The sequence below is a fragment of the Rosa rugosa genome, chromosome 4 (assembly GCF_958449725.1).
Source record: "Rosa rugosa chromosome 4, drRosRugo1.1, whole genome shotgun sequence".
Classification (NCBI taxonomy): domain Eukaryota; kingdom Viridiplantae; phylum Streptophyta; class Magnoliopsida; order Rosales; family Rosaceae; genus Rosa; species Rosa rugosa.
Window position 1 is genome coordinate 12719593 of NC_084823.1, and position 11626 is coordinate 12731218.

The window sequence follows — 11626 nt, forward strand, 5'->3', positions numbered from 1 at the left end:
GTTATAATGCAAACACAAGAATACTCAATCCTATAGTAAAGAAAAATATCATCATCCATCAGGTGTGTCTATGTCCAACTTTATGAGTAGTGGTATGAGGGGCACTCTAAGAAGAATGAGATTCATGGAGACAAATATATTTTCTTTATATTTTGGCATGTGGTTATCAGTATAAAGTACTTGGCACTGATGTTATTCCCCTCCTACGTACATTTAGTGGAGTATAAACGTAAAGACTCTTTATGCAAAGATATGCCACCTCTCTCTCTATCTCTCTCTTATCTCTCTGTATTCTGTACTACTACTGCACGAACCCTCCTTTTTTATCATCATCATCATCAAGGTTTATTACTGCTGAACCCAAACATCCCCACAATCAACACATTTATATACATCTTCTCTTCCTCACCTCCTTCCCTGCAACAAGTACCAGTTTTAAAACTATACCCTTTTTAATTCCTTCTCCCTTTTCTCTCCTTCCATCTTTCAGCTTTTCAAACATGGCCTCTCACATAACCTACTTCCTTTCTGTGTTACTTATAATATTCTTGGTTTTGTATCCTTCTCAAGCCTTGATCACTAGTAGTAACCAGTCTCAGTTTTTTGTGCAAATAATAAAGTCTCTTTCACCTAATTCGGGCAGCTCTTTGTCAGATTGGGATGTCAAAGGAGGAAAACCTTACTGTAACTTCTCTGGGGTTAGCTGCAATGATGATGGCTACGTTGTCCGGATTGATATTTCCGGTCAATCACTCTCGGGTCACTTTCCAGCAGACATATGCTCCTACCTGCCTCAGTTGCGCATTCTCCGTCTTGGTCACAACAACCTCCAGGGTGACTTTGTTGATAGCATCACCAACTGCTCATTCTTGGAAGAGCTCAGCATGGATCATTTGTATCTCAGTGGAACTCTACCAGATTTTTCACCCTTGAAGAATCTAAAGATACTTGACTTGTCTTACAACAAGTTCAAAGGCAATTTCCCCATGTCAGTGTTTAATCTTACCAATCTTGAGGTGCTCAATTTCAATGAGAATGGAGATTTCAACTTATGGCAGCTGCCGGAGAATATACACACTCTGACAAAGCTCAAATCCATGGTCTTGACAACATGCATGGTACAAGGGAAGATCCCAACATCAATAGGAAACATGACTTCCCTTGTTGATCTTGAACTGAGTGGAAATTACCTGGTGGGTCAAATTCCAGCAGAGATTGGATTGCTCAAGAATTTGAAGCAATTGGAGCTGTACTACAACCAACTCATTGGTAACATACCTGAGGAGCTCGGAAATCTCACAGACCTCACTGATATGGACATGTCAGTCAATAAGTTGACTGGGAAGATTCCAGAGTCAATCTGTCGGCTTCCCCGGCTTCAAGTCCTGCAGCTTTACAACAACAGCCTTTCAGGAGAGATCCCAACTGTGATTGCAGACTCAAAAACACTGAGCATGCTGTCACTTTATGACAATTTCCTGACTGGAGAAGTTCCAAGAAATCTGGGGAAATCATCAGCTATAGTTGTCCTCGACTTGTCAGAGAACCAACTTTCTGGTCCATTACCAACAGAGGTTTGCAGGGGAGGTAAGTTGCTCTACTTTCTTATTCTGGAAAACCAGTTTTCTGGAGAAATACCAGACAGCTATGCAGGATGTGAGTCTCTTCTTCGATTTCGGCTTAGCTTTAATCGTTTGGAGGGCTCGATACCTGCAGGACTTCTTAATCTTCCCCATGTTTCCATCTTTGATCTGGCTTACAACAATCTGAGCGGTCAGATTGCTGATACAATTGGGAGAGCCAGAAATTTGTCTGAACTTTTTATCCAAAACAACAGCATTTCAGGTGTTCTACCCCCTGGAATCTCTGGAGCAATAAGTCTGGTGAAGATTGATCTCAGTAATAATCTTATTTCTGGTCCAATTCCTTCAGAAATTGGAAAATTAAAGAAGCTGAATTTACTGATGTTGCAAGGCAACAAGCTCACTTCTTCCATTCCTGATTCACTTTCTTTGTTGAAATCACTCAATGTTCTTGATCTCTCCAACAACCTCTTGACTGGAAATATCCCTGATAGTCTTTGTGAATTGTTACCAAACTCTATCAACTTCTCAAACAATAAGCTTTCAGGTCCTATTCCAGTCCATTTGATAGAAGGAGGGCTAATAGAAAGCTTTTCTGGCAACCCTGGCCTTTGTGTGAAAGTCTATGTTAACTCATCTGATCAAAATAGGTTTCCCGTATGCCCACAACACTTCAACAGAAAGAAAATAAATTCCTTTTGGGTAGTAACAGTTTCAGTAGTTATTATTCTTATTGGAGCTATTCTCTTTCTGAAGCGCCGATTTGGAAAAGAAAGAGCAGAAGTGGAACATGATGAGTCTCTATCCTCATCATTCTTCTGCTATGATGTGAAGAGTTTTCATCGAATAAGTTTTGACCATCGTGAGGTCATTGAAGCTATGGTTGACAAGAACATAGTAGGCAATGGAGGATCTGGGACAGTTTACAAGATCGAGTTGAGTAGTGGGGACGTAGTTGCAGTGAAGAGACTATGGAGTAAGAAAACAAAAGAATCTTCAGAAGATGATCAGTTTGTTATACACAAGGAGTTGAAAACTGAGGTGGAGACTCTGGGTAACATAAGGCATAAGAACATTGTAAAATTGTTTTGCTACTTCTCAAGTTTGGATTGCAACCTGTTGGTTTATGAGTATATGCCAAACGGAAACCTTTGGGATGCTCTTCACAAAGGTTGGATCCATTTGGAGTGGCCTACTCGTCACCAGATCGCGCTAGGGATTGCACAGGGTTTGTCATATCTCCACCATGATCTGATGCCTCCAATTATTCACAGAGATATTAAGTCCACCAACATACTGCTTGATGTGAATTACCAACCCAAAGTTGCAGATTTTGGCATAGCAAAGGTTTTACAAGCAAGAGGAGGGAAAGATTCCACAACCACTGTTATCGCTGGGACATACGGTTACTTAGCCCCAGGTACTTTATTTTCTGATTAAACTAGATAAGATTTTATTAAACATTCACAATGACATGAAAGATGATGCAAGAAATGCTTTCATGTGTGATCAATAATGCTAGGCTCACTTAGTTTTTTCATAAAATGTTATGTCCATGACTCCATATAGATGTCAGTTAGAAAAAAAATGAAGTCCAGCGCACAGATTTGAATGAATGAAATACTATCAAGTGGGTTGGTGCACGAGACTGGTGTTATTTTATGACTTCTATTACTTATTACTTTGTTGCTATTACTTGTTGCTTGTTGTGTTTTGATTTATGGCTGTTATCACTTGTTGCTTTCACTAAGCTGCATCTTGGTACAAGGGAATTTATTTAAAGGAAAACCAAAAGGGTAGTTCCTCAAATCAGCAGTGTGCTTATTTTTAATGTCAATTACCCTTTTGCCTTACTTTAGTCATTTATCCACACGGACTTAAAAAGTTTACACAGAATGTAATGCTGAATGTAATTGGTGCTTTGTAACAGAATATGCATATTCATCCAAAGCTACAACCAAGTGCGATGTCTACAGTTTTGGGGTAGTTCTAATGGAACTGATAACTGGGAAGAAGCCGGTAGAGGCAGAGTTTGGTGACAACAAGAACATCATATACTGGGTTTCAAATAAAGTGGATACTAAAGAAGGAGCCATGGAGGTTTTAGACAAGCGATTGTCAGAGTCATTCAAGGAGGAGATGATCCAAGTTCTTCGAATTGCCGTTCGATGTACCTACAAGGCCCCTTCTCTGCGTCCAACCATGAAGGAAGTGGTTCAGTTGCTGATCGAGGCAGACCCTTGCAGATTTGATTCATGCAAGTCATCAACCAAGACCAATGAGGCATCAAATGTAACAAAGGTTAAGAACCCTTTTGAGTTATGATTTGCATGAAGAGGTTTGGTTGGTCCCACCATCCCAAGGTGAAGTATTATAGATACTAATAGATAACCATGGTCCCTCGCAAACTAATCTGGGGGACTTGGTCATAAAGATAACTTAATTACTCTCCTAGCTTTTCATGAAAGTGGCTTGTAGATTCTATCTCTTTCTCTTTTGCTTTCTTTTGCTCTTGTAAGGATTTGAGCTATTTAGTCACTATAACTGCTTGACAGTAACGCTGATCAGCATCCATATTACAGAGACCTACCGATGAATGATCATATCCTTAGCTTTTATGAATTTTGTTCTTTCCTCTTTTAACTTTTGCTCCTTTTCTATTCGAGTGGGATGGGAAAGGAGTGGAAGGTTGTGAACTGTGAGAGGCTTCTTTTATGCATCAAAAAGTGGGATCCTGATTCTGAATTTTAATAACTAAAGGTAAGAAGGCATGATTCTATATGGAGAGGACACTTAAGCTTAGCTATCCAATGAGCAGATAGTTGGACCTGATTGATAGATGAGCATCTTTGTCACCATTTATGTTAAGGACGGAGGAGAAAGTAGTGAATAATTTGTCTGTTGTTTCTTTCTATTTCTACATCAATTTGATTGAATTTGTTTTGGGTCAAAGGTGCATGCACAGAAATGCACCAAACATATTTCACCATAGATAGTGAGCCATGAACCTCCTTCCACACAAGTTGGAAAAAAAAAAAACTTCTATGAATAAATGTATTCTAAATGAGACATTCAAATCGATTTCACCTAAATATTCTATCACTAGCTAGCTAGTTTTCTTCTATGCTGTTATAGCTAGCAAGATCATGCTATAAGTAATAGCATCTTCAACCTAAAGTTTATCATTACTTAGGTTTTATAAGGTCACCAGCCATACACATTAAGATTTTTAACCATTTTCTTCTAAAAGCATATCATATCAAGTAAACAAACACTCTCAAAACAGTTGGTTCATTTCATACAAACATTGAGATAAAAAGCAGTCACCCATTTGGTGCATATTAGAGTCATCTCTGCAAAGACAAGTTGTGACAAGCATATATATATCATGAATCATGACCAAATGTAACACGTTCATATGTCTGCAACTGTGTGAGCACATCACACTTGAAGGTGTGTCTATGTCAATCTTTGTGAGTGGTATGTGGGGTTTTCGTAGCAGAATACGATTCATGGAGACAAATATTAGTATCTTTTGGCATGGTGGAGAGCCCATATACAAAAAGCAAGAAGCTTTAACTGGATATATCAGCTCAAAAAAGGAAGAGTTCTTGAATGAAAAGACAGGGTATCAGGGCAATGCACATACATATAGCTGTAATAACAAGTCTCATTCAGTAATTTTATCGAACACTTGGTGGGCATCTTATGAGTGACCATTGACTCCATAATTTGCAAAAGTTAACCTAATCATAACTCTTATCACTGAAAACAAAGTTGTTCAAAGTTTACATGACATCCATACCTGATTGTACGGAAAAAAATTCTTATTGAAACCCACCCAGAACCTGAATTGACAGAAATGAGTATAAAAACAACAAATTAGTGATTGTTGGCTGAACAAAACAGTGACATTCATAAACAAAATATAGAAGCTAAACAACAATCATGACAATGATTACTATGTCCACTGACTGATGCAAATGATTAAGTTTGAATGTGGATAGTGTGATCCATGATGCTAGAATAGTCATGCAACCCAAGTAAGGTGGTTTTCTGGGGTTGAAAATCATACCATAGTAGAACTTATACATGTGTTCCACTTCACAGTTCACAGTACTAGTACTAGTAGTAGCTACTGTATTTCGGTAGTGCTATAGGGACATGATCATGAAGAATAGGATTAGGAATCGCCTTGTGGTGTGGTATGACTCTTCATCTCTTTCAAAGTTTCAACAATGAACAGATCCCACGCACTGAACTTGATAGTCTTCTGTTTGTACGGGACGGGGAACTGCCTATGGGGTCATCCTAATAGTTTGGACTGGCCAACACCGAGTTTGAAACTAGCTTTTAATTTTTATTTTTCTTCTTTTTTTCATCCCAATACATAGTTTGAATGAGTACTTTTATTTTTAGGATATGTTACATGGTGAAGATTTTTTTTTTTTTTCTGTTTTTTTTTTTTTTAAAGGGACGGTTGTCAATTCATTAAGAGTAAAAGTAGATAACAACATATCATGACTCACTCATAGAATAATAACGAAAAAAACCTTACTTCTCTCTAGCCGTCGTTGCTACCCTAGCGTCTTCTCTAACTTTTCAAGTGTGCTCGTCCGGCAGTGGCCCAACGTCACTGCCAGCCTCTGGTAGTGGTGATGTTGCGGTGTTGCCGGACGAGTGGTGGCCTACAGAGTTTGGTGGTGGTTCTTGAGCTTCTAGACGGGGAGGAAACTAACATGGTCACCCGTTTTCATCCCTTTTTCTATCCTCTTTGGCTGTTTGCAGGTCGCGGCTAAATTCCGGGGCAGTGGTTGGAGGCTGTAGAGGCGTTGCGTGTATTGGGTGTCCCATATCCGATCAGCTCGGGCTTGGTGGGCATCCAAATTCGTTTACTTAGGTGGCGGCGGCGATGGGAGGTGGCTTTCCTGGAAGGGCGGCGACGAGGGGTCGTGGCTGCTGCTCGGGGCTTTCATGCTGCTCGGGGTGGAGATGGGTTTGGGCTTGGTTTGCCTTGTTGGGCTTCAACCTTGGGCTAGGTTCTCCTTTGGCCCATGATTGTGCTACTGGTCCAGCAAATTTTATTTTCTAGTTTTTTGTCTAGGCCTTTTTTGGTGATCTAGTGGGCTTTGTCCCAATCTAGTTTAGTTTTTTTGCCTGCAATTGGATTTGGGTCTTTGTTGGCTTAATTCTTAGTTTCTCTAGTTGTACACCAATTGAGGTCTTTAGGCGACTAGATTTACTATAAAGAAGAGTTACAACCTGTTTGCAATGAGGGTTACCGGTCAATTTGTTTGGCGGCTTGTGTCATCTATGATTTTGGTATGAGACAACAATTGATGTAACGTGTCTTCATGGATGAGTAATGAAATTCTCTATTCTTAAAAAAAAAAAAAAAAAAAAAAAAAAACTTATCTATGTCTGCCCTAAGAGGGGGATTCTCATGGCATGGTTGAAGAGTAGGTGATTCTAACTACTTAACTATGAGAGGACATTGAGGTAGATAGGGAGTCGAACTAGTGGCAAGGAGTAAGGCTTGCGCTTAACAAGCAATAGGAGACAAAGTAATAAGTTGACAAGTAACTCCATCAATTAATGTTGCAGTAGTGGAGTCACGCACTTTGACTACCACAACACCACAGTTAGTAGTCTTGTACCATGAAGCATCACAATTTAACTTCTAGATGTTTGAATGGGGAATAGACAGACCAATGAGATGAGTGATGGGGAGGGGAGGACAGAGAATTAGTGGGAGTGCATGAATGAGTTTTTGGGTTGCTGAAATTTACATGCTATCATTAGTGTTCCAAAAATTCTAATAGTGGCCCAAAGACCAAAATGAACCTGTATATGTTACAATATGATACTGAACAATAAATAATAAATCATTATGTGCTTCAAGCATCATTGAAAGAGTTCATAGTCATGGGACTATATTAATAAACACCCAAATCTGATATGCACGAGTATAAGATAATTTTTCTTCTATTTTTCAGTTCTTGAAAGGGGCAAGTATGTTATTTCTTTTTGCTTATGCTAACTAATTTTCATGCAGAAAAGATTGAAGCTAGTTTGCTAACGTACACTCAAAACAGTACGTGACTTTGAATTTATTATTGCATATATATGAGTTGCATGTTTAGATAATTAATTCATTCTTGAGTTAATTGTAGAACTTGTTTTATGATTTATGATGAGTACTGTCTATATATGCAAATAAATGTCTCTATGCAGGTTAATTTGGTAACTAACTGTTGCTTATGTTAGTAAACAACAACTCAAGGTTCTTCCAGTAATTTTGTTGTTTAAAATGGATAAGTAATTAGTTGATGCTTTTAATGAATTGATTGAAAAGCCATAAGATATCAACTGTTTTTGTGACTTATTGAGAAGGTTAAGGAATATGGAGTCATATATAGCACTTCTTCTTTAGCATTCTTTATAAGCCATCAAGTTTGAACAAACCAAAGCTTGTATCTTGTGCTTTAGGGCTATGACCGTAGCTTCCATAGAAGGTATTTTCTTTACATAGTCTCAAGACACAAGGATAGCACATTATGGGTTAAATAAAAACACATTCAGATACTTGAGTTTCTTCTCCTGCCATATAGGTGATGATTGACTCTCTTATACCATGTTTTATTTAATTTGGTCTTGTGATTCAGCATTCAGTTATGCCATGACTTCTACTCATAAGTGATGTTTGGCATGTACGTTTACGGAAAATCTCTATTTTTGGGACTTAATGTAATTTTCAGTTTATCATATTGCATTGTTGTTATTGTTGATTATTTATGCTCAATTTGATTATTGGTTGTTTTGTTGTTTTCTGTGTTACTTGAGACTTAAGCTTTCTCATAAAATTTGACAGTAAATATTTACTTTTGAGCAAATAAACTTAGTCAACTATTTTAATGTTTCTTAAGTTCCTACTTTAGATGCGTAGGATCGGTGGGAGCATTATACATTTGTCTTTTGTTGGATATCTAGTTTATTAAATCAATGCTTCAGTTCAGTGTTATAGTAGCAAACACCTTGAGATATGATCTATTTTAATTTTTGGTTGTGGACCATGTACATATGCATTTTAGTTATGGCAGGTACTTAAGCACATGTATGAATTTTTATGGTATCAATTGAGGTTCTATGAGTTGGGAAACTACTTTAGTCGTTTTGGGGTGACTTGCATATAAGCATGTTCTTTCCTTAGTTTTATAACTTGATTAAGCTTGTATTAAGTTTTGAAGTTTGCACACTTAGTAGTTGCTTCATTGATTTGTGTTAATTTTGTTATTGAATAAGTAATGATGATCCAAGTGGCAGAATGTAAGAATTATTTGTGGGCTCATCATTATTTATATGATAAATAACAAGTTAATGAATTTGCTGTCCAAATTCAGTTATGGCAGCTACGACTGCTGTCCTAAACAGTATTACAGATGGAATAAAGTCTTCCAAAGGGGATTCTTCTCAAACCATCTCCCCCACCATTGTGTCGCAACCCCCTCCTTCAGACTGTGTTAAAATTAATTTTGATGGCTCTGGTGTTTGGCTCCAATTTTGTTGCAGCTGGTCAACAGTCTCTTTTCTTGCGCGGGCGTGCCAGCACCGTCGGGTGCGGTCGTCGGGGGTGTCCCTTGACCTGACTTCTGTTAAGCAATTGTAGACGAGGAGAGCACCAACCTCGTCGCTGGATTCTTTGTGCCTCGTGGCGATGACTTTTGCTGAGCTTCTTGAAAATCACAATCGATACTCGATGTTGTAGATCGAGCAGAGCGAGAACCACTGGGAAGTGAGGAGAACTTGCTAAAGCGTGACTTTAGCTTGGCTGGGTTGCTAGGGCGTTACCCTTGCTTGGCTGGTTCTGTAACCGTTGTGGTTGCGGCACTACCGTCGGCTCCCGAGGAGACTAGGACCGAAGTACGTTGGCAGAGGGTTTGGTGGCACTGAAAGTCGGCTTCTGAGAAGACTAGGACTAGGAGTGTGATCACCGGTAAGAGAAAGAGAAGGAGAGGAGTTGCTCTTAGAGAGGTTGCTCTAGAGAGAACTTAGATCATTTTAGAGATGTTTTGATGTTGTGAATGTGTGTTTGAGAATGGGAGGAGAATGTGTTTATATAGGGAAGAAAAAGAAGAGTGAAATGATGAGCGGAAGAAAAATAATGAAAGTGGAGTATGAAGGTGATTTGTAAAATATGGAAAAGATAGAGAAATGATGAAATGAAAGCAAAGCATGAAAGTGCAGAAACATGGAAGTGATGATGATCTATTAAAGAGATTGTAGTAGAGAAATATATCCAAGGAAAAAAAGAAAAGCATCTAGCTTTCTTCATGTGGGTAGGAAACATGAACATGTGAATATTAAGCTGGTTTTAGGTCAGTTTCTGCCCCTTTATTCCTTCAATTATTTCTCCAACAAGACTTCAGAATGAGCCTTCGACTTCTTCATAAAAAATGTTCCACTATGAGTGTAGATCATCCTGAAAAATTTTCAGAGCTTTATTCCATGCGGTTGGGCCGGAAATGCTGCTGGACCTCTTACAGGTCCAGTTTTCCAGTTTTGCTTCTGTAGAAAATTGGACTGATTGTTTGAAGGCCTTACACTCAAAACTAGCTCTGGCACTCTTCATAAGAAATGATCCTTGGAATGTCTAGTATTAATCTGGAAAGTTTTAGCTCATTTAGATTTCATTTGGTTAGTCTGCCGCCCCTACTTCCTTGTTTAGCTCGGTTTCTCCTAGCCGAAGTAGGAAAATGTGCTAAAGTTAACTTTTCATGCTTCCATGCTTCCATAGTAGGCTTTATTTAGCCTCTAAATATATATTTCGAGCTTGTCGACAATATATAGCTTGAGCCACTGACATTGGCTCAATTTCTCCAACACATGCCTTGTCAGGCCAAAATGTTCATTTTGGGTCCAAACATCTGGCCACAGAAGTTCTACCGCTGGAGGTTTCATAATCCGTGATGCTGATGGAAAACCCCTTTTCGCAGCAACCAGAGGTTTTGGAAGTACCACAGTTCCAGTAGCTGAGGCGACTGCCTTAAGAAACAGCCTTGCTAGTGCACTGCAACTCAACTATTCACATGTTGTAGTAGAAGGAGATTCAAAGCTCGTGATTGATGCAGTCAAAGGTGTAATCCAACCCCCTTGAGAATTACAAAGATTGTTCAAGACATTCGAAAGCTAGTGACCAGATTTTCCTAAATTTCCGTCAGACACGTTTTCAGAGAAGCTAACTTTGTAGCTGATGCAAAAGCATATTTAGGGCATTCCTCCTTTGACGGTTTCTCGTGGACTAACTCTGTTCCGAGAAATGCGTCAAATGCTTTATTGTTTGATGTTGTAAACAATAGATGCCATAAAGGCTTCTGTCTTTAATTATAGTCTTTTTGTATATAAAAAAAAAAAGTTAATGACTTAAGAATAAAGTGACTGAGATTGTATAGAGATTCTAATCCTGTTACAATATGAACATTGTATCTGTTTCTATATTAATTAGGGAAACTTAATATAATGGAATATGGCGTACCGTGTAAATCCTTTTTTTATTTATTTCAGATGTCCAAATCAGAGATTTCAGAGGTGAAGTTGTATCAAATATCGATATCGGAAAAAAAATTCATTTATCATGCCAAACATCCGCCAAAAGAACCATCGCCAAGTTTGCAAGGGGATCCCAAAGAAATTAAGTCACGACTAGCTAGCGAATTATTTCAGATCCAAGAAGAGAGCAAGATAGAAATCCCCAACATTTTTAAAACACATGCCTCCCTGATCGTTTTGTAACTTGATATGAGCCCAGCTTTTTCAATGGATGCTTGATTCTCCATCTTTTCCCCACGAAAACTTGGCTAAAACAAAATTGATCTCTTTGCAAAGAGAGTTAAGAAATTGCAAACACGTCATCAAATAGGTCAGTATAGTCAAGGCAACATATTTTATCATAATTTCTTTTCTAACTTGAGTAAGAGAGGCTTGCTTCCAACCATGTATCTTTCTGGTAATAGCTTCTCTAACACAAGCAAAGCCTTTTTTTTTTT

General features: G+C 38.5%; 1 protein-coding gene across 1 annotated transcript; it reads left to right on the top strand.

Annotated features, from left to right (window-relative positions):
- Positions 1-241: 241 nt before the first annotated feature.
- On the top strand, positions 242-4205 carry LOC133743737 (receptor protein-tyrosine kinase CEPR1). The gene is made up of 2 exons (XM_062171768.1): positions 242-3003; positions 3514-4205. The coding sequence occupies exons 1-2, from the start codon at positions 243-245 to the stop codon at positions 3906-3908; spliced, it is 3156 nt and encodes a 1051-aa protein (XP_062027752.1). The 5' UTR covers position 242; the 3' UTR covers positions 3909-4205.
- The last annotated feature ends 7421 nt before the right edge of the window (positions 4206-11626 follow it).